General features: G+C 37.4%; 3 protein-coding genes across 6 annotated transcripts; 1 reads left to right on the forward strand and 2 right to left on the reverse strand.

Moving 5' to 3' along the window:
* Nucleotides 1-2,307: 2,307 nt before the first annotated feature.
* On the forward strand, nucleotides 2,308-8,296 carry LOC145224525 (multiple coagulation factor deficiency protein 2 homolog). Of its 3 annotated transcripts, XM_080091044.1 has the most exons (4): nucleotides 2,308-2,485; nucleotides 2,553-2,668; nucleotides 2,780-2,942; nucleotides 7,948-8,015. In XM_080091044.1, exons 1-4 carry the CDS (start codon nucleotides 2,379-2,381, stop codon nucleotides 7,955-7,957), a joined length of 396 nt encoding a protein of 131 aa, XP_079947170.1. In that variant the 5' UTR covers nucleotides 2,308-2,378; the 3' UTR covers nucleotides 7,958-8,015. The 3 variants fall into 3 exon arrangements, with proteins under 3 accessions (XP_079947170.1, XP_079947169.1, XP_079947168.1); XM_080091043.1 differs by lacking the exon at nucleotides 7,948-8,015 and having other exon boundaries at nucleotides 2,780-3,100; XM_080091042.1 differs by lacking the exon at nucleotides 2,780-2,942 and having other exon boundaries at nucleotides 2,315-2,485; nucleotides 7,948-8,296.
* Nucleotides 8,297-8,817: 521 nt separating this feature from the next.
* On the reverse strand, nucleotides 8,818-12,961 carry LOC145223464 (meprin A subunit alpha-like). The gene is made up of 17 exons (XM_080089886.1): nucleotides 12,911-12,961; nucleotides 12,792-12,852; nucleotides 12,162-12,236; nucleotides 11,960-12,081; nucleotides 11,785-11,894; nucleotides 11,505-11,680; nucleotides 11,329-11,431; nucleotides 11,153-11,268; nucleotides 11,002-11,095; nucleotides 10,770-10,846; nucleotides 10,558-10,702; nucleotides 10,329-10,486; nucleotides 9,935-10,110; nucleotides 9,661-9,879; nucleotides 9,491-9,599; nucleotides 9,163-9,436; nucleotides 8,818-9,103 (listed from the first exon to the last, which is right to left on the reverse strand). Exons 1-17 carry the CDS (start codon nucleotides 12,959-12,961, stop codon nucleotides 9,010-9,012), a joined length of 2,160 nt encoding a protein of 719 aa, XP_079946012.1. The 3' UTR covers nucleotides 8,818-9,009.
* A 5,883-nt stretch (nucleotides 12,962-18,844) lies between these two features.
* LOC145224584 (solute carrier family 60 member 1-like) lies at nucleotides 18,845-26,848 on the reverse strand. Of its 2 annotated transcripts, XM_080091123.1 has the most exons (8): nucleotides 26,759-26,848; nucleotides 26,557-26,699; nucleotides 26,167-26,306; nucleotides 25,033-25,357; nucleotides 24,702-24,910; nucleotides 22,566-22,749; nucleotides 21,205-21,396; nucleotides 18,845-19,231 (listed from the first exon to the last, which is right to left on the reverse strand). In XM_080091123.1, the coding sequence occupies exons 1-8, from the start codon at nucleotides 26,846-26,848 to the stop codon at nucleotides 19,138-19,140; spliced, it is 1,377 nt and encodes a 458-aa protein (XP_079947249.1). In that variant the 3' UTR covers nucleotides 18,845-19,137. The 2 variants fall into 2 exon arrangements, with proteins under 2 accessions (XP_079947249.1, XP_079947250.1); XM_080091124.1 differs by lacking the exon at nucleotides 18,845-19,231 and having other exon boundaries at nucleotides 21,301-21,497.
* Between the last annotated feature and the right edge of the window lie 67 nt (nucleotides 26,849-26,915).

Below are 26,915 nucleotides of genomic sequence, written 5' to 3' on the forward strand. Positions count from 1 at the left end.
ATCGCGTGCGTGTAATATCTGATTGCGTGTAAACCAGTACCACCAGTAACAAGCGCAGCAACTTAAGTTCTTACTTCTTAACTGTGAAGTGAGAAGCAAAAAATATTACAACGGTAGCTATTGGTTTGTGCATTGCAGATCACATAACAAATAAGATGCAGTATTAGCAGTAACAGGAGGAACATTTTTTGTTGGGCAGAGTTTTTTTTAATTAATTTTGTTCTTAAAGTTCTCAAGAAAGTAAATACTGCACCAAAGCACCACACTGGTTTGGGAATCTTTGTTTGACAGTAATTATGGGTCCCCTTCCCTGAAGGGGACACATATTGATTTTACTCAAATTGTTTGTTTTTTTTCTTTCATTTTCTTTTCTTCCCAAAGTATGTCCGACTCGTTTTTCCATCAAATGTTAGATGGATTTGGCTGAAATTTACACAGATGGTAGATATAGTTATGTAGATGTGCATCCCACTTTGTTTGTCCAGATAACCCTAGTATTTACCCCGCTACCCCCTAAAATGGGTTATTTTCTTCCCAAAGTTTGTCCGACTCGTTTTTCCATCAAATGTTTGATGGATGTGGCTGAAACTTATACAGATGGTAGATAAAGTTATGTAGATGTGCATCCCACTTTGTTTGTCCAGATAACCCTAGTATTTACCCCGCTACCCCCTAAAATGGGTGAGTTTGTAAACAGTGTCAGAATTGGCTTAAAGTTGGATAGCTTATAGAGTATGCCATTTATAGATGTCGATTCGGTGTTCAACCCTGTAGCCCCAACATTAACCCCACAAGCCCCCAAAGTGTAAAATGTATTTGTATGTTACTGGGCACCACAAACGAAAGATTTCTGTTGCGCGATAGTGTTGCAAGGCAAGCAGTTGTATGTTACTCGTTTGTGACTTTGTGGATTGCTTGGTGAACATTTTTGTGCCATGGCAGTTAGGGGGTTGTTAACAGCCCTATGATGTAAGAAACATTAACGGTTGTTGCTCAAAACACCTCTAGTGGTCGAAATTTTAAACGTTGGCGGATTGGGCTAAAATTTTGCAGTACTATTGATTAAGTCATTGAGGTTTTATATTTTTTTAGTTTGTGTGTCGGACCCCATTAGCCCCCTAAAAAGGGTCAGTTTTTTAAACAGTGTCGGGATTGGATAAAATTTGGGTAGTATGTGGAATATGCTATTTGTAGGTTTCAATTGATGTGTTTTACCTTGTAGCCCCAACATTTACTTAACTAGCCCCCTAAAATAAATGAACTTTTGAAAAACGTCCTAATTATATGAAATTCGCAAAGTTTATTAAACATACTAAGTCCTCAAATGTTATGTTTTGCCCTGTAGCACCACAACTTAACCAACTAATCTCTAAAATGTGTAACCCTTTTCACAATGTTCGAATTGAATGAAAATTGGACAGCTTGTAGCATTTGCTATTCATTTTTTGTTTTACCCCATTATGCCACTATTTACTCCTTCGTTTCTTTGAAAAAGAACATTAAATAGGACATACCTCAAACAATACCTGGGGTAAATCTAAATTTATATAGTTTGTTCTCTACATAGTATTAATATTTAAGCGCAGTCCCGATCACTGCGTTTTACCTTACAACACTAAACTTTCACATGGTTATCTCTTGAATGCATTATCTACATCTTTGCATGTGTGGGGACCCATGAGTTTCTGCTTGCAGAAACAACTAAGGTTATAAAAGACAGTGAATGGTATGGGACCCAATATAAAATAAGCATAGGAAATATATCAACGTTTTAAAATAGGTTATAGTGTATATGCAAGGGCAATGTGTGCTAAGCCACCCTTCTAGTTCCAACCATGTTTAATTCAATTTAGTTTGTTAGATTTTTGGAAAGTAAGGCAAGCACAAAACTTATATATGAGGCTTGGCCTGCCAATAACTTGAGGCATTTTTTTCATTTTATGTATGATGCGATTTACCTTGGCATTGTTGAGCATTGCTCATAAGGCTAACTCTGTTTTTCCAATGTCAAAGGAACTGAAGAATTGTAACTTTGACTCCAAGAAAAAGGGAGGAGTTACAATATTTTTTTATTTCATTTCGTAAATCAATTAATATGACATATAAACAACAAGTAAACAAAATATTTTGAAAAGATGCCTTTCTGGTTCATATTTAATGAGACTACTATAAAATTCACAGTTTTCAATATGCTGTGCACAAAAATAGATAAACAGACATCATTGATTGGTTGGTAGTAAGGTCTGCAAATTGCTGTTTTAAAATGAAAACTTTTACACTCTCAGTTAATGCACTTTTAAAAACTAATTGACCGACTGTATTTGTTTGTGCAGATTTAGTTAATTGATTAGGCTGCTAATTTATTAGGTTGATTTATCATGTCACAAAAACAAGGTCGTTTATTTATTTTGTTAAGTATCAGCCTGGCATTTGCCAATGACGATTTTAAAAGCCAAATGGATCCAAGCACTGAACACAACAAAGCGTAAGTACAAGCCTGCTATAAAATGTGCAAAGTGTGAATTAGTGTAAAATTATTACCCTGATTTTAGTCATTTAAAAGAGGATCTCAGTGGAATCATTGACAAAAATCCAGAAGATATGAATCCTGTAGAACTTCAATTTCATTACTTTCGTCAACATGACTATGATAATGATGAAAAACTTGGTAACTACAGTGTTAATGGCATGCCAAATCCTAATTATGACTTGCTGTAAAAACCATCATTGCATGGCATAATATTTTACTTCAACTGATATACAAAGTGCATGCCTCTAGATGGCAATGAACTTGCTGCTGATTTCATTCAACTCCATGTAAAGAATGCAGAAAATGTTGATTTGGTGGTGGATGATCGGTTAATAATTGATCATGTTGATGGGTTGATGAAACAGACAGATCAAAATGGTGATGGATATGTGGACTTTCATGAATATAAAATGTACATTAACAATCTATGATATGGTTCAAGCTATTGCAAGAAATAATCACATATTATATGCTCTATTCTGTTTGCTTTAGTCGGTATTATAAAGGCTCAAATGTGCAATTATGTGCTATTTCCTCACAATGCAATACAAGCTTCACAGGTGTTTTGTACTTTTGTTGCACTCATGCATGTCTTTGGTTGATAATTGTTTTGTGCATGTCTCATCGATGTCTAATTTTCCTGGCCAAAAGCATGGGTGAATATAAAGATTAGCAGGTTTTCTAATTAAAGTTTTAAAACAGTTGACTAACAATCAAATCACTCATAAAATTTATTTCATTTCACATCTTTTTTATCTGTAGATTGCTGGTTAGCTCTTTAGGGTGTGTAGGCCAGTATAAAAAATAAGAGAACTTAATGAGCTTATGTCATTATAGAGAACTAAAACATATTCGTGACAAAAATAGCTGGAATTTGCAAATTAGACAGTTGGATCACTTGTCAGTTTTAACAACCTGTCAAGGTATTTTAATTGATAGCTTTTTGCAAACGGCTTTCGGGGTTGCCTCGCCTGTGTCATAAAATGCATGAATAGCAGTGTATGCGTTGGGAGTAGGGACTGATGCATCAAATTCTACATGAAGTAAACAAACAGTCTTTAAAGTTAAAGAGTTTTTAAATCAGTGTGTTCCCAAATTATGTGTGGCCTGATTACAGTTTTTTTTCCAAAGGCAGTGATTTGTTTCATCAAACGTTATTTGCAGCTAATTGCTTATAGTGTTGTCTGGCTATTAATGCATCAAACCCGCTTCAAAGTTAGGATTAATATGGAATGTTTGGTCGAAAAAATGAGCAATGTCTGTTTGTTTGTTTTTGTTACCAAATATACTTGAACTGGCTTATTAATTTTAATCAAAAACAACTTAAAGAAAATCTTTTCTGCTTCACAGACAAAAATGTAACCAAAATAGTAATTATGTAGGTATATCCATATGGGTAGCATAAAAACACAAAACTAACTAATTATGGGTCCCCTTCCCTGAAGGGGACACATATTGTTTTTGTCTATATATTTTTTTTTCGTAAATGTGTCTAACGCCCGTTTGGTCAAGAAAGACACTGTAGGCAGAAGTACCAAGAGAGTAACTCACTGGTTTACGATAGCGGGAGGGCTCAGCTTGACGTCGGACAGACGTTTTACGAGACATCGTTTCAGTGATTAGAAATCAGCTACTTTGCACAGCAATGCTATGTCGTTTTATTAAGTTATCACTCACATTTTTAGTTTTGGCGAAGGTTTTACACCTATGACGTGATTTAAGCCTAATAACCGTGCTTCGGTTTTGTCAAGAAAAACTTTGTTAATAAAAGTTAAGATGAAAAAATTAACTTGACTTTTTTGCCAAATAAATGTTTTTTTAAATGCTCGCTGTCAGGTTGGCCGCCGCATGATCACGGGTTACTTAAGGTCAACTAGTCGGTATTACAAACACAGCTCAGAACTTTCTTCATAACGTAGCGTTTTTTTAACAATCAATTTAGGAGTCAATACTCAAGGCATGTATAAATTAGGCTTAACAGTATTGTTGAACACGAATGACGGCGTGCTATTGAAAACGGTGTCAAAAGGTCAAACAGTCGTTTTGCGTGTGCACCCTGAGAGGTTACTACAGGTCAATGGTACTCGTTTTGCGAAACAAAGTTAAATGAAAGACAATTTGTTATGTATACACTTGTAGCAAATTGCTTTTTAATTTAAAGTGTCTGTAACACAACTGTTACAGCTTTCTAGAAAAAAATGTGTTTGAAACCTGACCTTAGACCACAATATCTGGGTCAAAGCAAGAGAATCAATTGAAATTATTTTTTTTGTTCTTTTTTAAAGTTTTTGTAATTATATGACAATAATAGTGCAAAAAGAATACGAACAATTTTTTTTATTGTTGGGTTAATGCTTTCTAAAAATTTGTCCTTAAGAATGTAAAAATCACCGCAACATTTGTTTACCGTAAATCCGCACAAACATGCGTGTGGGGACCCATTAGTTTTTGTTTACAAAAACAATCATATGTGTAGATCAAATGATGTGTATAGTAAATTGGTAAATATCGTATAGAATATATAAAATGGAAGTATATCAGAAAGCCACTCTTCTAGTTTTTATAGTACTTTGGACACGTCCAAAAAAAATTGAGAATCAATGATCTGAAATAATGTAGTAAATATTTACCCTTTTAAACCATGGTCAAGATTCCCCGTAGTTTTTACGTTTAAGCCGAAACAACATTGGAGGTTCTTAAGTTACAAAGAAATTGAAACAAAAACGAACGGGCACACATACCAAAATAGGATAACCGAACTGTTATTGCGTCAAGGAAGTAAGGAAGAAGAAAACTTTTTTTTTGTATTACATGATAATACTGATAGGATAGCTTGCTATTAAGTCCAGCGAGCCTGATACATAGCCTAATATGTTGGTTATTCCTAACTTTTTTTTAGCTTGCAAATTGCGACACATCAACAAACAAGGTTCTTGTTCGCGGCAAAATTTGCAGGCTAAAATTCAAGTATTGGCTATTTCAACGTGACGTGTGGAACTGCTCTTAATCATAAACAGGAAAAAAATGAGACTCGTAGCTAAAGTTGTGAAACACACCCGCATTTGGCTTTAAGCCCTAAAAGTTAAAACATAAGATAAGAGGCGCACTTGGTAAAAACGAATAATTTAGTGGCACACTTTTAACCGTTTATCGACATGAAAGTTATGCTTGCCTTTGCCTATAGCAGTGATTCTCAAATTGTGGTAGCCTACACGTGCCACTAGTGCAGGGGTGCACAACCTTTTCGCTAAGACGGCCGTATCGCAGATCTTTATTTCACCAACGGCCGCCAATTAGCCTACCTACTTGTTTTTGTTTTTAAATTGATTATGTGAAAATAGGGTAATTTGTCCCACATACATAAACCATCTAATGGCGTCCAAAAAGCCCGGATAATTTGAAACTTGATCCACAGATTGAGCTAAATCAGGGGTGGGGAACCTTTTTGTTTGTGAAGGCCGCCAAACGGTATATCGACACTCGTTCAGGCCGCACAGACTAAATTCTCAGGCCAAGGACAGTGGCGTTCAAACTTTTTGACATACAGAATGGTTGATGTGCTATTGGACTTACGGTCCAAGCTAAATAAAATTTGTCACTACATTTCCACCCTCACTACAACATTCAGGATTTTATTAACATAGAAACTCCCTTGTTTATCAATGTCAATCTAAGAGCAGCTTGTAACATCACAGACGAGTTAAAGACATTCGATTATGCGCAAACAATTGTTCTTTTGCAACACAAGTAAGGTTGTAGAACCGTGGTGTCTTGGCAGTTCTACGGATATCGCTTTGTGTACCAGTACGCAAAACATTTGGCTCTAGTTTCAAAACCGCTGCCCTAGAACCAATCAAATAGTAATGTGGAATAAAGGTAAAAAAATACGTTTCTGTCTAGTTTTTAGCACCTGGTGCAGTGTGTATTATCAAAATCCTAAATTGTATTCTGACATCGAAGGCCGCACTTAGTGCCCTAAAAGGCTGCATGCGGCCTTTAGGCCGCAGGTTCCCTACCCCTGAGCTAAACAGTCGGACGACCAGTCTCAGCTATATTTATGACGTCATAATCTATATTGTAACGCAAGAGGTGACTGTTTACTTGCATTGTTTGCACACAATAGGCGCATGTAAAGTGTGATGCAAAGGGTTACTAGGCTGGTAATATTCTTTACAGTCTTAGAAAATCTATTTAAAGCACTTTGAAATTCAACATATTTAGCAAAAGAGTTTTTTTTACGTCACGGCCGCCAGTGCATATATTTTAATAAACATGTTCACGTCCGCAGGTTGTGCACCCCTGCACTAGTGGTACGTCAGGGCTTTTCGGGTGGTATGCAGCTTTCTGCTGCAGTTAATTCAAGTTTTGTTGCAGAACCAATGTCTAGGACTTTTTTGGAATCGCTAACATGTTGGTTTTATAATTTAGCAAGTGTAGGCTAGTCAAGAAGAACTCTTGGTCTACCAATTCAAACAAGATTTAGGTGGTACACAGCGATAAAAAAGTCGCCAGGTGGCACGCAATCAGTTTGAGAACCATTGGTCTATAGCAGGGGTTCCCAACCGGTGGTACGCGTACCACTAGTGGTACGCGAAGTTTTTTCAGGTGGTACGCAAGTAGCTTCCGTTTTTTCACAAAAACCTTGATTCACAACTTTATATTTTGTTTATCTGGTTTTGTTTACATTTTTTTTCCTGATGCCTATTGTTATTGTTACGTAACTATTCCTGTTGTTTCGTATCATTATGATCTTCAAAATACAGGTCATGTCAAAAGCACAGTTGCTTTGAAAAGCCGTGCAACGCTGTGGGACAGTGGGTTAATTTTGTCAAATGATTGCTCTTGATAGATATCATCTACTGCAGTGTTTCTTAACCTTTTTAGCGCTCGTACCCTTTGAGCTTTCGTGAAATTTTCTCGTACCCCCTGTCTACAATGGCCGAGGGAAGTAAATAAAATTGTAATAATAGAATTTAAACTCAGTGTATTTATAGCTTACGTGTTGAATGCATGCATTGAAACCTAAGTTCAACAAAATTTACAGCACACCAACAATCAGTCAGTTCCAATCAGTCAAAGACATATAACAAAGTAACTTGTTACGCCTTCTTCAGAAATATGCCTAAATAGCGTATAATTTCACACTGCATGTCGTACCCCCTGCTTTGGTGCTTCGTACCCCCAAGGGGTACATGTACCCCTGGTTAAGAACCCCTGATCTACTGCTTATAGCTTAAACAAATAGCGTTTGATTCGATTAAATTAGTTGTTCTGCAAGTGGTACGCGTGACAGTACAGAGCGTCCAAGTGGTACGAGATCGTAAAAAGGTTGGGAACCCCTGGTCTATAGGCTTCATAAAACCAAGTTTACCAACAGATCCAACCTATCGCAAAATATTTTTTTACAACTCTTTCAGACGGAAATGAAATCATCATGTCAATTTTGCATCATGAACAACAAAGCATGGAAACCAATGGAGGGAACCAGGCGGAACGAGGTTTTACCGATGAACAACTTATCTCTATTGTTGAAGAAGTTTTAAAATACCAAGACACAGATGGCGACGGAAAACTGGACTTCCACGAATACACAACTCCCTATAACCAAGCAAAACAGGACCAAATTTAGATATAACGGATTACTTCGAAATCTGAGATTATGTGATAGTACGCAAAACCTGTTTTATTTGTCGTATTTTGTTTTTATATGTATCAAGAAGTGGTGACCGTGTTGTTAACTCATAAATTACATTCTAAATGAGGGGCCAGCAAGCAGCCTACCAGCCAGTCGGGAATGGGACAGGGGTTGGTCGAGTTGACGTCGCACTTATTTAGTCCGATAAAGTGGACGGCGTTTAATCTTGCACTTAGTTGATTAAGTAAGTGAGTTAAGAGAGTTAATAAGAGTGAGAGTGTTTACAACACATGTGAATATATAGTGATGAAGGTGATGATGACGTAAGTGTACAATCGTGCATAAGGTGTTAAACAACAACTGACAATTGAGGTCGAGTACTGAAATGGTGACGATGACTAAATAAAACGTTCATGCAATCACCGTCACTTGTATGATATTATTCGCGCTTATGTAGGCCTATAACTTCAATACACGATACTCCACAATGGTAAGCCTACGTTACGTTTTTACTACCTGTGTGTGGGAGCACCATAATGCATCAGAACAGTACAAAACCATGTCTCTCACTAAAGCGTCGTGATCCTGACAAATTTAATTGTAAACAAAACCTGCCACTGATGTTGGAGCAAAAAAACCGAAAAGGCCGAATCCGAAACATCGCGTCAAATTGCATAAAATTGTATTGTCAGAATGCGGTAATCGTTGAAATAGAACAGTTTATTAATTTTATTTTTACATAAATTTATTGGGCAAGTTAGATAGCACTGTAAAGCTAATTTAAGTCAAGTGCTTTAAATGTTTCTATTGCGCAGTTCCACATTTCATTTTGGTTCGCGCTCTTCTATTTTTTATCAATGTCCACTGAAAAATTGACGTGGCCCTCACGCGAGTAGCACGCACCCTTGTAGTCCGGAGGTGAGGCCTTTTCTCGTCGGCTGTTGAAAAATAACCTTTCGTTTAATATTCTAAAAAAATTAATAGAAAGTTAACTTACATTAATGCGTTGACAACTCGAGAAAAATGCTTTTGGTTTTGGAAGTGGAACCCAATTAGAACAAAAAGCATTAAAACAAACACGATAGATCCAGTAATAGCCGCGAGAGCAATCGCCTTGGACTCGGATACTGTGTCGACGTCATCGTTGTGGACGCATGGTTCAAATATTGGCTGACGATCATCCTCGTTAACAGTTCGCGTCAACATCATTGAACTGGGAGGTCTCTTGACCTCTTGGTCTACCATTCTAGACGCAGCCCAGCTGGTCATGTCTTAAAAATTATCACAAGTTTTTGTAAGTCTCTTTAAACCTTATCGTTTTTTACCTGTTACTTCGACTGAGATCATGAGCGAGTTGTGCTTAGAAAAGTGCCTGGTACCGACAATGTCACTCACTTTCATAAATTTGCTGTATCCATATCCACTGTTGCGAGCCTACAACATGTATGGTCTCTAAACTTTAACATGTTCCTCATAAGGCTATAGTAATACCTACCGAAGTCGGTTGGTCCCAAGAACCAGCATCGGGTCCGGTCATGTAATTACTGAACTGGTTCATTCGCGTGAGAGCATCAGCTCCTTGATCTACTACTGACATTTTGATAAATCGATCGTAAAATGGCCATTTTAACTTGTCATCATTAACACCCAAGGCAACATAGTAATACATCGCCATGTAATCGCCGTTAGAACTTGATGATCCAACAGGGTACACCTTTTAAAAAAATCGGTTATGTTTGCTTACATCTGTAATTTGATCCACTATTTACCTTTATTTGATAAGCGTATCCGTCATCAGTGTACATTACAGGACTATATAAGTAATCACCGGGTGAAGAACTTGCAATTAACTCTGCATAATTGTTGATCACGAAATAACCAGTCTCACAGGGTTTATCCAACACAGTGATGTCATCGACAGCTATCGCATCAGCGGCTTGCCCTCCTACAAACAAAAGTAGTAGGTGTTACCAGTGGTGCGATTCAATTTTTTTATCAGCTGGTTCTGTTACAAAAAGTCCATTGACAGTAACAAGTTATGCTAACCGGTTCGCTGATCTCATAAAATGTCGTGAGACGGTTCTATAGAACCGGTGCGAACCGGCTGAATCCCACCACTGGGTGTTATTATTGGCACAACAAACTAAATGGTAAATATACAACCTGAATTGGCGACAAACACAAGTTTGTACTCCGCTGGTGCCGAAATAGTAAGACGTTCTACGTTCCAGTATGTTTCATGGTCCCCAGAGAGTGTTGCAACTGGTGACCCCAGTTGTGTTATTTCTCCAGTTGATGAATCAATCGTTGCAACGTACACACTATACAGTACATCATCTCATTTAATTTTGTTGTCATTAACTTATTGAATACCCGCATTAATGTTCCGTACCGCAATGTAGCTGGACTGGTGCTCGTGAGATCCATGTAGTAGGAAAACTCGAGACACTGTTGAGCTACGTTGGATTTTAAGCGCATTGTTTGCATGTTTGCAGCTGAATTCAAGGCGGTATTACTGTCAAACAGCATATAACTTCCTAGATACAGAAATGTATACCATTTCAATCAATCCGAAAAATGATTAATTAATACTTTCAAACAAACCGGATCCGGAAGTTCCGCTGGTTCCATCCGTGTCTGGGACATTTGATGTTACAATAGGGGATTCACCAATAGTATACCTATTTAGATGTTGAGTGTTGATATTGATTAGTTAACATTTAATGAGTAATGGAGATTATGAGTTGCCAATGTTAAATTGGTATCGTTGACATTATACATTTGAAAATACATTCACATGCACTTAATTACACAAAGAAAGCGTAGGCCTACTTACCTTAGCCAATCGGTATCGTCGGTGGTATCTTGCACATAGCCGCAAACAGATTCATCCTCAAAATTGCAGCTGTATGAAACCCTTAAGGGCTCCGCTACATATTTCAAACAAAATCAGTTTTTTTAACCTATTCCGTATAAACGTTTCTTACTGCACTGGTACATCCGACTGATTTTTGTCACATCGCCAACACTAAACGTTCTACGCTGTCCAATGACATCCTGAAATGCAGGGTCTTTTGTAACAATCGTTGGTTCACCGTTTGACCTGCATGAAATAGTTTTTAAACGCAAAAGCAAATCAACCAACATTTGTGCAATAACCTACGAGAACGACGTGTCGCTATAATGCATCACTGAGTTGTAATCATATGGCACCCGTCTGTCATCAACCACGTCGTAACTGTATGAGTTAAAATTATGTTCCTTTCCTGCAATACACTTTAGAATGAAACAAGTGTTCATATGTATAGTTTTGCCGAAAGACCGTAAAAACAAGCCCACCTGAATCAACGTTATCTAATTCAATTGTGACGTAATCATCTCGGTCTGTTCGGGATTGTTCGTGATAAATTCCAAGGGCGTGCATTATTTCGTGTTGTACCACAGACATTTTTTCACAACCATTGCCTATTGATATAGTTTGCGGTCCACCGACCTGACCCACGCTCGAGTAGCACCTGTCGATAAATTACTCGCATTTAAATACTTTCTCGGAAATTGTGTGAGGCTTCTGCCTAGCGTCGTTTGTATGTAGACTAGTATATTATTTTCGCAGACTTACCCGCTCAAGGCATCGAAATATATGTAGTTTTCTTCAGTTGTCCTATCAACAAAACTTAAACAGGTTCGCATTTCATATTCTCGACGTGCTTCTTCGATTGTTGCTATTGCCTACAAAGAATATTGATAGGGGATCGCAAAACAAAGGAACACTGCAATGTTTATGACAATCCTACTTCCAAGTTGAGATCTGGTGCGTAGGTAACTGGTATAGATTTGGTGTCCCAATGTTTTGTCTCATCCACTAACGTGTTGTAAGTGCTAACGGTGAAAATATCACCATCACGAAGACTGTCGTCTGTAATACAGAATCGAATTTTATGTAAGTTAGGCCTACATAGTGGGGAACCTATGTGACAACGTTACAACAAAGGCTACCGGTGTTTATTTCGAAGACGTCTCTGTCTTGAGGAGCTTCAACATCAAGAATATCTTGTTTTTCAACGAAGAGTTCTGTAAAAAGACGTTGCTTAGCCCAGTGTTTCCCAACCTATGGGTCGCGACCCAAAGTTGGGTCGCCTGTTTTTTTAACAAAAGCATCTACTATTTGACTTTTTTTCGTAGTGTTATTATTTTATTTCCCAAGACTTTAAATTGTTGCCAAATAATAATTTTGTGACAACATGATGTGATAATGGGTAATTCTGTTTGTGACGTCATAAAATATGTGTTAGATCACTGTTGAGCGTTGTCTGGCGGATAATTATCAGTTATAACGCTTTGAACCAGTTCTCAAGTTCGGGCTAAATGGAAATGTTTGGTCAATAAAACGATTATTATTTGTTTGATAATTTATTTTTCAAAACTGGCGTAGTAATTTTTAAAAAACTTTTGTGATTTAGAGACAAAAATACAACCAAAATAGTAAGAAGGTATGTCCATGGGTCGCGAGAGACCACAAAACAAAATTTTGGGAAGTATTTGGGTCGCGTCAAAAAAAGGTTGGGAGCCACTGGCTTAGCCGAATAGTAATGCAACGTCGCCTAACAAGAGTTGTCATGTTTTTACCACTTTTGATCGTAAGTCCTCCTTTTCCGCTAACTTTGAAATGCTTTGGTGTGAGTTTGGCCTAAATATAAAAATTTGATTTTATTGTTGATTTATGCTGCTTTCAATTAAGCACATACCTGCACGAAGAGCACATTGGCCAACAAGAAGCATATAGCAAGGACCTTCATGACACTTTTATACGAGTATGTAATTAGACGCCAACTAAAAAGTAATGAAGCGAGATAATTTTACTTTTACGAATTAAAAATGTCTATATTTTCTAACTAAGACCAAAGTTTCCTTCATTTTTTTAGTCTGGTCAATCTACCACCTCCATTTTGTGACATCACTGAACTGCTGATGTAAGTTGTTTTTACAAAACTTAAAAAAACCTTTACAACCTTAAAACACGTGTCATCAGGCGAGTTTCAAGTCTCAACTATTGGAAGTCTTTCGGAAACACAAGCGTGACGATTACAAAACAACTCGTGATTGTAGCCTACAAAATGCTACAGATAAAGAAATTGTTTTTCGTAGACCGTTTTTATATGTTACATTTGTGGTTATTTATTAACTCTATTGGCGTCAACGAAATTCCGAAAACCACTTATATTACAAAGGTCAGTGCATGGTGTAAGTGGATAAAACACAGTTCAAAGTCGAAAATCTGAAACAATACAAGCGAAAAATTATCACAAACCAATATTTATTATTTGGTCATGTGCTCTTAAGTGTTTGTTAAAGCGAACATAGTCCAAAATCTTTGCCGCTCTTGCACTGCTGCATAGTTGGTTTGCACATTCAGAACAACAAAATTAGGTTGGTACCATCAGCTATCCGACTCTTAAAAGTGATTCACCAAAATTTCAAATGGCCAAAACGTTTCGATCGAATATGCTCCTATAGCTATGGTTCATTTTTCGCCCAAACTTCGTCGAAAATACAGCATGCAGAAACTGACATTTGTATGCAAAACCGACCATAAAATTTTTAGCAATTTTCTTCACTCGTTTTCGAGCCACGTCATTTCTAATTCCTGCTTTGTGTAGCTTTTCTGATGTAAAAAACATTGTGAAACGCAACAAATAAGTTAACCATGAACAACCAACGATATTTTCATAAAACGTCTAGCACAGCGGCACGAAAAACACAGGCAATGGCACGAAAAACACAGGACACCGCTGCGAAAACCTAGCGGTTGAAAATACGCTAAAATAATACTAACAGATGGAGGGCAACGGTGAAAAACGCAGCAGCTGTACCTGGTAAAAAGAAAGCGGGCCTGAGAGGTTGGAATCTCGTTGGAGAAACGCGGCGCTAACGGCAAAGCGACTGGGTTTGACAACATGGGTGGATCTCAGCCGGTTGAATAATTAAAGGTAGGTAAACAACGACAACCAAAAAAGAAACCCTACCCAACACCATGGAATCTTAATTGATTTGGCCATAAAAAAACAAAACACAGCACAAATCAAGACAATACCGAACGTAGTTAGTAAATATTTTATAAGAATTTAAAAGTCAAACAATGAATCAATTAATTTCCCATGTTGTTGTTTCAAAAAGAAAAGGGCGCGCCGAGAAGAGCACAATTAGAAATAAAAAGACAGAAAAAGGAACGAAACTAAAGTACACACAAGAGGTTTTTAGCGACTATGTATTACTAATATTAGTATTTATCGATATAAACTAATCTTAATTAGACACATAAAGCATATAAAAGGTTTAGGTATTTCCTACAATCATTGAATAAGATGACAAATGATGCATCACCCGCACTCCAAGAATAGTTGTCCATGTTTGTAAATGTGTATGTAGTGGGTTCTTTTATCTTCAAAACAAACTCAACGGCAGATTTTTGATTTTTACAACTTTAGGTTAAATATAGTAATAATAGTAACAGGAAAGCGTTACAAATTTAAACAAAATAACCTGTGCAAAAGTAGAAATGCGTTAAATATGTCATGTTTACAGGGTATTCTTAATTACAGGGCTTGCCTTAGCCTACATCATATCAAGTGAAATAGTAAAAAGTTAAAGTATTGAACCGGATACACTAAATTACTGGGTGAAGGTTTATGCCAAACTGCATAGAGAACAATTAGCGGCCTAATGGGGGTGTTGCACAAACGTCTAGTACAGGGGTGGCCAACCCGCGGCTCTTCGCCTGGTTTTATGCGGCTCTTACGTTGTTGTCGAAGTTTTGGGCCACCGTTAATTTTGGTTAGTTTGTGGCGATCTGGTACAAAATCGTTTTTAAGTAAAGCTTTAACAATTTTGCATTTGAACAAACTTATTATCGGTATGGCCACAAACCATGCCTTAAAACTGGAACCTAATGTGGTAATAATGCCTTGATTATGATGGCATATATTCAATTGTTGAACAATGAATGGTTGATCATTATTGCGCATGCGAATGAGACACGAAGCAACAGCAATATTTACAACAAATGTGTTCCAAAGTAAATAATGCTTCAATCCGTTGTTTTTCGGTTATGACGAGCGTTATATTTTACGGGCAGTTTCTCTTCGGTTTGAATTGAGCGATTGTTAGGGGTGAATGCATGAGTGACGTCGCAATGAATTTAGTTTCGCCACTTGGCATTTTTGTAAACCTTGGCGCCTAAGTTTGGGGCGCATGCACGTTAGATGAAAATACACTCACCACACATAAATCTCACCGCGCGTTATTGATAGAATGAGAAAAAAGCGCATATTTTAATTCATATGTTTTTGCTTGTGGGATTCGTTGAAATGGGAGTTTTGTGTGAGAGACAGTGCAAACCATTTACTGTTGAAAATGACTGGCCGTGGTCTGTACAAGTCAAATTGTGTCGTTAATATGTTGGTGTGCGATATTTAGAATAAATCTGGCTAAGCACAGGTCTCTGTGTGTGAGGAAGGGACGAAGCAACGAACATGTGTGCCCGTGTGCATAATGTGGCTCTTTGTGAAAACACAGTAAAGAATGTGGCTCTTAGGCTTTCACCGGTTGGCCACCCCTGGTCTAGTATTTTGATTTTCTATTAAGAGTGACTTTATGTAACATGTGAAAGCACTTTTAGACCGTGGTACTTTCTTGATATTAAGGTTTGTCCAATGTAGTGGACCTGAGAACTTGATAGATTGTTGGGTAACACTACTGCCACCAAAAGGTTTGAGATAACCGAACTGTTTTTGTCTGGTGCTATAGCAGGGGTCACCAAACTTTTTTAACTGCGGGCCGGATAAGTCTAAAAATAATTCGCGCGGGCCACATAGTTTACATGTCTTAGCGCCGCCTTTCAAAACTTAGCCCGCGAGGCGATTTTTCTAGGTGCGCCAAGATTTGGTCTTGCTACAATCCCATTTAAAATCTGGTGATGCGACTGTTAAATTGTATAGGTCGTCTCTTACAAGCAATGCTTGTATGTTACGTCACAAGTAAAGGCATTTGTTTGCGCACAATTGACACTAGTAGTCATGTCTGTGACGTAACAAACTGACTTTGGATCAATCCTGGGCGTTGTAATCCTATTAAACTAGGTAATATTATTACATTTTTCGTAAGAAGTAGATTATTTTTTGAATGATACAAAGTTATCAATACGATTTGGCAAACCAAAAAATGTGGTCGCGGGCCGGATGAAATGACCTCGCGGGCCGGATCCGGCCCGCGGGCCGTAGTTTGGTGACCCCTGTGCTATAGCATTGGTTCTTAACCGGGGTTCGATCGAACCCCAGGGGTTCGGCAATGCAGAATCAGGGGTTCGACGAAGGTCTTTCTGAAGTACAATACAAATACTCGTTTTTGTCAAACTTTAGGGTCTATAGTCGCTAAAAACGGCAATTTGTATTTGCCAAATATCAAAACACTGAAGGTTAAACTTAGGCAGGGGTAACTTAGGCTTATTGTGTGCCAACAATGCGAACAAAACAGGTACCACAAGCATCATAATATAGATTATGACATTATAAACACTTAAGACTGATCTCCTCGCTGTGTAGCTCAATGTGTGGACCAAGCTAGAAATTCATCTGGGCTTTTTGGCCGCTATTAGATGGTAAATACATGATATAAAGTAGAGATGTGCCGAATATTCGGTTTGCCGAATTTATTCGGCCGAATCGGCCACTTTTGCAAAGATTCGGTTTCGGCCGAATAATTTATTGCGATTCGGCCGAAACCAAATCTTTAAAAAAGTGGCCGATTCGGCCGAATAAATTCGGCAAATCGAATATTCGGTACATCTCTAGTTATAAGGTCCGCCACGCGATTTCAAAGGAACCGCGAGAAGCTTAAATTATTTCTACAATCTCATGTAACATGAGATCTTGCAGGTGTATAAGCAGAAAATTGTCAGACAAACGAGTTTTCTGTGACAAGAAGTGGTTCTTTACTTCAGGGGTGTCAAACTCGCGGCCCGGGGGCCGCATGCGGCCCACTAAGCCTTCCAATGCGGCCCACCAACACTCAACAACAATTGTATTATTTTGTCAGATATTTGTGCGGCCGTGAACATGTTCATTAAAATATATGTACTGGCGGCCTTGACGCAATTAAAACTCTTGTCAAATATGTTGATTTTTAAACTGCTCTAAACAGTAACCATAGTTGTCTGACTTTTTTACGTCTATTGTGTGCAAACAATGCGAAAAAAACGGGTTCCACAAGCGCCACAATATAGATTATGACGTAATAAACATTTAAAACTCATCTTCACACTGAGCAGCTCACTCTGTGCATCAAGTTGGAAATTATTCTGGGCCTTTGAGGCGTCAATAGTTGGTATATATGTGATATAAACCTATTTCTTTACATCTGTAATTTTAAAATCAAAACCAACAGGTAATTAGCGACTGTTGGTGAAATAAGGATCTGCGATGCGATGTGGTAGCAAAAAGGTTGTTTAAGTGTATACAACTAGATTATTAATCACATGCGGCCCTCAGCATAATTTCCAAACTGCAATGTGGCCCCCGAGCCCCACGAGTTTGACACCCCTGCTTTACTTCATTTTTGAGTAACAGAGGCAATTGTTCGCCCACTAGATTTATATTGTTTTATTCTTGTTTGTGACGTAAAATATTGCCCTTGAAACATTCCCACGCAAAGGGATCTTATGAAACTAAACTAAATTCATTCTGCATGTTGCTGTGGAATGCTTTTGAAAGGAATAAAGTAACTTTTAGTTTGGTAACTGGACAGCTTTTTTTGCCAAGGTATTTTTCATTTGTTGAATATATTTAGCTTGGACCGCGAGTGCTCGAAAACATTGCGAAGGGGCCGTTCAAAAAAATAGGTTGGGAACCGCTGATCTAGCAGGACGAGTTATTCCGTATAAACCAGGGTTATTCAACGGGGGCGATAGTGACAATTTTGGAAGTTGGGGGGCGATTTCAACATTACTGATTGTATAAGTATGTACAAGAACTGTGAGACTCAGCTAACTTTAACTTACAAGCAGATATAATTCGTCTTATAAACACCAGGGACAAAGGGCGCATCAGCTTAAACATGCTGTTAACTGAATACATTGTGTTTATTGAGGTTTTGATCTCGAAAGCAAGGTTGGGCATTTAATTAACCACAGAGGACACTATTGAGGCTAAGTATGGTGATAGGCCATACTTTTTAAATACAATGGGAACGAGCTTTACCTCACACTTGTTCCGCTTTCACGCTTCCTAGTTCCTATAGGTATACACAAGCGCTTCCCAAACTGCGAAGTATTTGTATCATTTAGGATTCTGCTTTACTGAGTAATACCCCATTGTTTTCAACAAAAGAAGGCAATTGTTTGCACATAATCGTAATATTGTTTTGTCTGTGATTGAACAGGTTTTTCTTAAATGCGTTTAAAGAATTGCGTGAATTATAGAGTTGGCGTGTTGTAGTGGCAATTAAACTATTTGTTAACTGAAGCTTTTATGTTGCTAGGTGAATCTAACCGCCCACATTTGCTCAAAAATTTTTATGCAAATAATAATCTCATTGGGGGGCGATTTTGAGCCAGTGCCTTGGAAAGGGGGCGATTGCGCCAAAAAGGTTGAAGACCCCGGTTGAACGTGAAAGCCCTCCACAAAACGTAAAGTATAGCACCAACGTGTAATTTTGTTTCTTAAAGAAAAAAGATGCAATAGTTTTTTGTCAATACAAGTAAAATAGGTATGTCACGAAAGGTTCTTTTGTTAGTAATCGTTAGTAAAATCATGAAATTTGGCTATTTTACAATTATAAAAATATGTAAGTGCATTGCGATGACATACAATGGAACCACCGAATCAAAAAAGGAAGGGTGTAATAAGCTACATAGCATTGCACAGGCGGTAAAGTCACCACAACTAAAGCACAAGAAATCATCGGAGATCAGACCACAAAACTATGCAGTACTTTTGTTCGTTTGATCGATATCATTCAACAATTCAATGGCCTCTTCAGTGCCAGTGCTACCAGTAGTTTCCCTTTCTTCTATTCTGTAACATATACATGTTATTATTAGAGTCCATACAAATAAAACAGCCCTTTTTGAAACAAATTACAACGCTCTGAGAAATCTTGAGTTTTTAGACTGGTAGTTTAAAGACCCAAAGATGAGAACGGCGATGCGAATTAATTCCCATAATTATACCCGGCTTGCTTTTCCGGTGATGTTTTTTCGTGTGTTGGGGATTAACCTGTCGCATTTTTTTGCACGCAGCAATTTGATGTTATTTAATTTTCTATCGTATGTGTCTGTATGTGTTAAAGTGCCACGTAAATTTAAACTGTACGTTTACGGTTTTTTTTAGTTCCGTTACGTCCAATGATATAGTTAAATCTCTGTTAGTTTAAAAACTGCGAATCGATCAGTCAGTAGAAGGCCAACCAACGCCAGGCAAGTTGTGCAAAAGGGGTTGCAACGGTTAGCGCAGTATTTTCTGACATACATAACCTTTGAAACTAATCCCAACAACAATTAACAACATGGTCATATTTGTGCACTTCAAGTTTTAAACAGTAACTAAATCTGTACGAAAACCAAAAAACTGACTAACAAATATAAACTACATTTTTCGCGCAGGTACATTAAGTTTCCTATGTTAACTGTGTGTAATGCGTAGTGGCCTTTTAAGCCTCTTAATCAGCTTTTTTGTCGTTTCAAATCATCGTTAATAAAAAGCTATGTAGTCTTAAGCATACATGGGAAACACTTAAACTTACATTGCAGGCGAACATGCACACTTATATATTCCGCCGACTTCGGGTAATCGCAAACCGCAGTTATTCACAAATTTTGTTTCATTGCATGTGTACATCATTAATCCAAAAACAGAGCTTATCCCACAAAATAGCTTGTTAGAACACCCGTTTGTTTAATGCAGCGCTCTAATACCAACTGTAGTTATAATTTTGACAACAATTTCCTTCCTGTCATATGGTGGATGTAGCATCACGTCATAAATTCTAAAGCTACTTGATGTTTATCGCCCTAAAACAGGGGTTCCCAACCGGTGGTACGCGTACCACTAGTGGTACGCGAAGGTTTTTTAAGTGGTACGCGAGTAGCTTTCGTTTTTTTTTCACAAAAATTTGGATTCACAACTTTCTAGTTTGTTTATCTGGTTTTGTTTACAAAAAAAATTCCCCAAGCCTCTTCTTATTGTTACGTAACTATTTCTGTTGTTTCGTATCATTACGATCTACAAACTACAGGTCATGTCAATTGCCAACAAGAAGCACAGTTGCTTTGAAAAGCCGTACAACGCTGTGGGACAGTGGGCGTTGATTACGGCAAATGATTGCTCAGCCAATTGGTGGACAGTAAACAAAAGCAAAAATATCATTAAATTTGCTTTAGTGTTATTTTAGTAGGCCAATATTATTATTCTTAATAAAATATGATTCGATTAAATAAGTTGTTCTGCAAGAAGTGGTACGCGTGGCAGTACAAAGCGTTGAAGTGGTACGAGATCGAAAAAAGGTTGGGAACCCCTGCCCTAAAAGAAGGAAAATAAGATAACAAATGGCAATGTTTCATTTTCGCTGTTTATTTACTGGTTTTAAATACTGTTCCAGTAAGTCTATGTGGACCAAACTTTTTGTCATCACATATAAACTTACGAAACCGAAATACCGTTTAACGAGTTTTAGTCACGTATGAGATATAAAACCTTCGCCAAAATTGAAAATGTGCAAGCTAACTCAATAAAATCATGTGGGATTGCTGTGCAAAAACAGCAGATTTCTAATCACTAAAAAGCCCGCTGAGTAAAACGTCTGTTTTGGCGTGAAGCATATAGAACTTCCGCTCTGCATTAAACCGCAACAAAAATATGTATCATACAGCCATCACAGATGGTATTGCTTATAACAACTGAATGTGGTTTGCAAGAGTGCATAAAGTTTGCACCCAGTTTACCTTGAGACAAAAAAAACAACATTTTCAGATATATAATTAAACACCCACTCAATTCGTTTGTTGCGTTTTCCTTTAGATGAAGCGAGCCATTGAAGTAACATGTATGTGACTGTGCATATCCCCGTACAGCCTGTTGTAAAGTACATTAGGGTCATCGGATTTTCTTCAACAAATTTCCCAACAACAAGTGGACAGATCATTTCTCCAAGAGCTGCTCCAACCACCAAAGTACTTGCAGCCCTTGATAAAACATCTACGTCAGGGGTCGGTAACCTTTTCGGCGACGCGTGCCAATTTTCTGCTTATTTCCATGTGTTAATGACTTGCGTGCCAACGTTTTTCTAAATAATAGTGGTTCGTGCCAGCATATATCGATCATAAAGAGAAAGCAGAGTGTTTTGTGCATATAAGGCTGAATTTTACTACAATGATATGATAAAACTATAAACAAGCAGTGTAACAGGTTATATTGTTACTTCAATATAATAACACAAATCGGTTGGCGTGCCATGAAAATCCACCTTGCGTGCCAACCTTGGCACGCGTGCCAGGGGTTGCCGACCCCTGATCTACGTCATAAAATGTGACAGGAACTGATCACATTGTTTTAAATGTTCATATTTTACCTATTTTCATCTTAGTGATTGGGTCACAATGCAAACATGAAAGCTGGCTGGAGAAGCTTTCAGAAATTGTTGAGAATTTTTTTTGCAACTTACCAAACTATTTATGAGAAATCTATATGATTGTACTTTACAATATGGTTGCAAAACTGAATTGTTATGTTTTACACAACATTTCAGATGTTTGTAAACAAAACATATAATACTGTTATAAATTGTAGTACGCCAGGACCATTGAAGGCGTTATGCCGAATCAAGCCTGCCTTACAAGCATGAACCATACGGTCGAACTGGTGTTTCCCTACTATATAGCTAACATGTGCAGCATACAAGACAAGCAACGGTGATTGTGATCCAAATTTGGGCGGGTTCACCACTGAGACTGTGTAGCTCAGTTGGTGGAGCGCGAGACACGGAAAGACTCGTTGTGGGTTCGAGTCCCAACGCAGGCTAGATTTTCTAGTCTAGTCTGTTCCTTGCCAAATGGGAATGCTTGACCGACTTGATTCGGCACGACGCTTTCAACGGGTCTGACGTAGCCGTGATCGCTGGTCAGAATGAACGCATTCAGGGCTGATCCCAGTACGTGTGTATGTTTACCTAAGCCGATACTGTCATAAATTGTACTTAATCTGTTGAGAGAGAAAACATTTCTTTTAAGTCGGTCATGTGTGTTTCCAAGCACGAAAACATAGTACAAGTACCATACATACATTTTTCTGGATTGCCTATCAACCACATTGTGATTAACTAGTTTCATCTGCAACGAAAATTAAGAATTTTTACCTCCCATTTATAGTGATGTATTGTTCTGCCCAGGAAATTCCTGTAGGAAAAGTGCTTGCAATTGAAAGGCCATATAGGGCAACTCCCACCCAAAGCAGGAAAATAGCCGAAGTGGAATACAATGGATAGCACAATAACAATGCAGTTGACAAAATTGTCCCAAGCAAATCAATTCTCAGCAAACCTGAAACAGAGCAATTTCAAATTAAACTAGAATGGTGGCTTTCTGATATACTTCCATTTTATATATTCTATATGATATTTACCAATTTACTATACATATCATTTGATCTACACATATCATTGTTTTTGTAAACAAAAACGAATGGGTCCCCACACGCGTGTTTGTGGAGATTTACGGTAAACAAATGTTGCGGTGACTTTTAGATTTTTAAGGACAAATTTTTAGAAAGCATTACCCCAACAATAAAAATTTTTTGTTCGTATTCTTTTTGCACTATTATTGTCATATAATTACACAAACTTTAAAAAAGAACGAAAAAATAACTTCAATTGATTCTCTTGCTTTGACCCAGATATTGTCGTCCAAGTTGTACATGCCTTGAGTATTGATTCCTAAATTGATTGCAAAAAAACGCTACGTTATGACAAAAGAAAGTTCTGAACTGTGTTAGTAATACCTACTAGTTGACTTTAAGTAACCCGTGATCATGCGGCGGCCAACCTGACAACGAGCATTTAAATCTTTATTTTGATTAACAAAGTTTTGCTTGACATGTACGAAACCGAAGCACGCTTATTAGGTTTAAATCACGTCATAGGTGTGAAACCTTTGCCAAAACTGAAATTGTGAGTAATAACTTTATAAAACGAAATAGCATTGCTGTGCAAAACAGCTGATTTCTAATCACCGAAACCACGTCTCGTAAAACGTCTGTCCGACGTCAAGCTGAGCCCTCCTGCTATCGTAAACCAGTGAGTTACTCTCTTGGGACTTCTGCCTACAGTGTCTTTCTTGACCAAACGAGCGTTAGACACTTTTACGTTTCGGGGGCATGTGGGTGAACCGCTGGGTAATTCGGGGTCAAACTTCTGGAGGATCAAGTTTGGATTAACTAGAAAGGTGGCTTTCTGATATACTTTCATTTTATATATTCTATACGATATTTACCAATGTACTATACACATCATTTGATCTACATATATGATTGTTTTTGCAAGCAAAAACAGATGGGTCCCCACACGCGCATTTGTGCGGATTTAACGTATCATTGATGTCATATAATTACAAAAAAACAGTACATAAGAACGGGAAAAATACTTTTAATTTAATTTCATGCTTTGACCTTGATATTGTCGTTCAAGATCAGTTTTTAACACAATTTTCCACAACTGAAAATGTGCTTGATACTTAATAAAACGACATAGCATAGCTGCGCAAAAACAGCTGATTTCTAATCACCGAAACGACTGTCTCGTAAAATGTCTGTCCGGACGTCAAGCTGAGCAATCCCACTGCATTCACCCGCCTTAATCATAAAGAAGTGAATTACTCCCTTGAGAGTTGAGACTTCTATCTGACTGACAGTGTACACATATTATGGGCTGTAAAAGTAACTATTTGGCCGGGCTGTGAGTGAACCACTGGGTCGTTTGGGGTCAAACTTCAGGAGGATCAAATTTGGAACAATAACTAACATCTGTGCAAATTTGAATAAATTTGAAGCACTCTTTCTTGACCAAACGCATTTAACAAACCAGCGTTAGACAGAAATGAATATTTGGGGGTTTAAGGGGTGAAAATGGGTGAATCGAAAAAAAAGATACAAAATTCTTTGAAATATCTTATATTGCACCAAACAACACAGCATATCACTCAGAGATGCTGTACTTTAGTCAGTACAGCCGTTTTAAAAAAAAATACGTTTTGGGGGCCTGTGGGTGAACCGCTGGGTCATTTGGGGTCAAACTTCAGGAGGATCAAATTTGGATTAATAACTAACATTTGTGTACATTTTATTAAATTTGGAGCACTCTTTCTTGACCAAACGCGTTTAACAAACCAGCGTTAGACAGAAAAAAGAAAAAAAAATACGGACAAAAACAATACATGTCCCCTTCATAGAAGGGGACCCATAATTAATGGAAATGTACAGAAACTACATTTAAACTTACCATTTGGGGACAAAATTTTTGAAACAAATATCGAAATAAATCTTCCAAATGCAAAGAAACCCCAGAAAACAGAATTGAGGGCGGTTCCTTGATCTTTTGAAAAATTTGTTGCACCAGCAGTTGCAAATGTAAAAATGTATAGTCCAAAAGCCACTTCCATCCCCACATAAACCATAAAAAAAATGAACAGCAATCCAAGCATAGTCCATCTTTAATGAAAAAGTTTAACAAAGTTAGTTTGCTATTAATAATGATGAACAAGATAGAATTATAGTTGCAAGACAGATCTTTTGACAAAACAAAAATTAGGCATATTTAATTGGAAAAAAACCTGAATGCTTTGCCTTCTTTTTTTATCGTGTTCTGTTGGTTTGAAACCATTTTAGCTGCTTTTGTGCATGACAGTACGAGGAAAGACAAAGAAACAAGACATGCCAATGCTGCTGCAATAGTGTAGGCCCAGTACACATTTGAAATTTGTGTTTCACTAGTTGTTGACACATTGTTTGCAAGTGAGCTATTGCTTAGGTCAAGTATGAATGGTTGTGCAATAAGTGGAGCAGCTGTTGCACCCAATGCAAATGAAAAGTGCAACATCTGCATGAAAGGTTCCGATTTTTTTTCACCCCAAATTCTCAAGCACATAACATTTCCACCTGCAAACAAACCATAAGTTAATTACACTGCTTCAAATGCAGTATTCCGTTTTCATTATTTAATGTTGCATAATTACTAATACTTTAATAAACAGTTCTCCACACAGTTAAAGTAGAAGGGTGGTTTAGCACATTAGCCATTGCACAAACACTACGACCTATTTTAAAATGCTAGTATATTATATTCAGTCCTCTTTTAGCAACTGTTTTTAAAACCTTAGTTTGTTTCTGTGGGCAAAAACTTACTAGTCACTTCACATACAAAGTTGCAAATAACGCATTTCAAGAAATCACCATGAGAAAGTTTGGTACTGTTAGTTCAAAAACAGTGATCAGTACAGTGTTAAAAAAACATGCAAAGTACTAACTATCCAAATCTAATTCAATTCAGACATTGTTTGACATTTGTCCTATTTTATATTCTAGTTTAAAGCAAAGAAGGGGTAAACAGTGGGACTATATGGTAAAACACAACAAATGACAACTATATACAGCAAATTCTAAACTCTAAATATATAGCACATATATTTTGCGGTGTATACATATTTTTGCGACTGTAAAGGTGATCACTAGACTGATCAGGCTAAAATTTTAAGGAACAACTATTTAACATTTCAGCATTTTAGGAGTTGTGTTTATAACCCAAAGGACCAGTAAACTTGAAAACAAATTTTAGGGGTGATTTTAACTAAAAGTTACAAATGGCTAAAAACAACCAACATAGTATGAGACACCTGGATCACCTATTTTAGTAAATATAGCTGTTTTTTGAAATTCTCTGCTTTAGGAGCCTGTATGTTGTAACTCACCTGTGTCCAAGAAGCCCATTGATACTCCAATTGATGACATTACAACACCAAGTAACACTGCTTTCACCCATGGAACCAAAACCAAACCGATGGATGACACAAAAAGCGAAGAAAAAATCATTAATTGCTGATTCAATTTGCTGTAAAATATATCTAATTACTTATTAACAAACATGTACTGTTTTATTTTGTGATGTTCAGGCTAATTATTCTTACTATTATTATTGTTTCTCTTTTAACATAAATAAAGACTCAAAGAATTACAAATAAAATGAGCACAATCAACTCAACTGCAGACAATAAACAAAGTCACTAGAGCTACTTTTTTTTGGTTTATCATATTTATTAACTATTACATAGTATAGCCGGGTACAAAAAATATCTCCTTACTTTAAAACCATTCCACTTAAGATGGAACCAAACAAATAACCAACTGCTCTTGCTGGAAGAACAAAGGATATACCCATGATAGTGTAATTCATGTTGTAGGCAAGTGTTGGCAATGTTGGTCCTGGTAATGCAATAGCTACTCCCTGGATCAAAACATTACTATAAAAGTTGACTTATTTTTTACAGTTCAGCATATACATACCAAAGCTAAAAATCCTAAGCAAAGACAAATTGTTTTTGCATACTGCATCTTTTTTTGCTGGGCAGACTTCCTCTCAAAATTACCCGACATGATGGTGTTTTTTTGACCAAGCAAAACCTGACCTTAATTTTATTAAGTGTGTAACATTAACAAAAAA

Source organism: Phallusia mammillata, chromosome 4, assembly GCF_965637545.1.
Source record: "Phallusia mammillata chromosome 4, kaPhaMamm4.hap1.1, whole genome shotgun sequence".
In the NCBI taxonomy this organism is placed as follows: Eukaryota; Metazoa; Chordata; class Ascidiacea; order Phlebobranchia; family Ascidiidae; genus Phallusia; species Phallusia mammillata.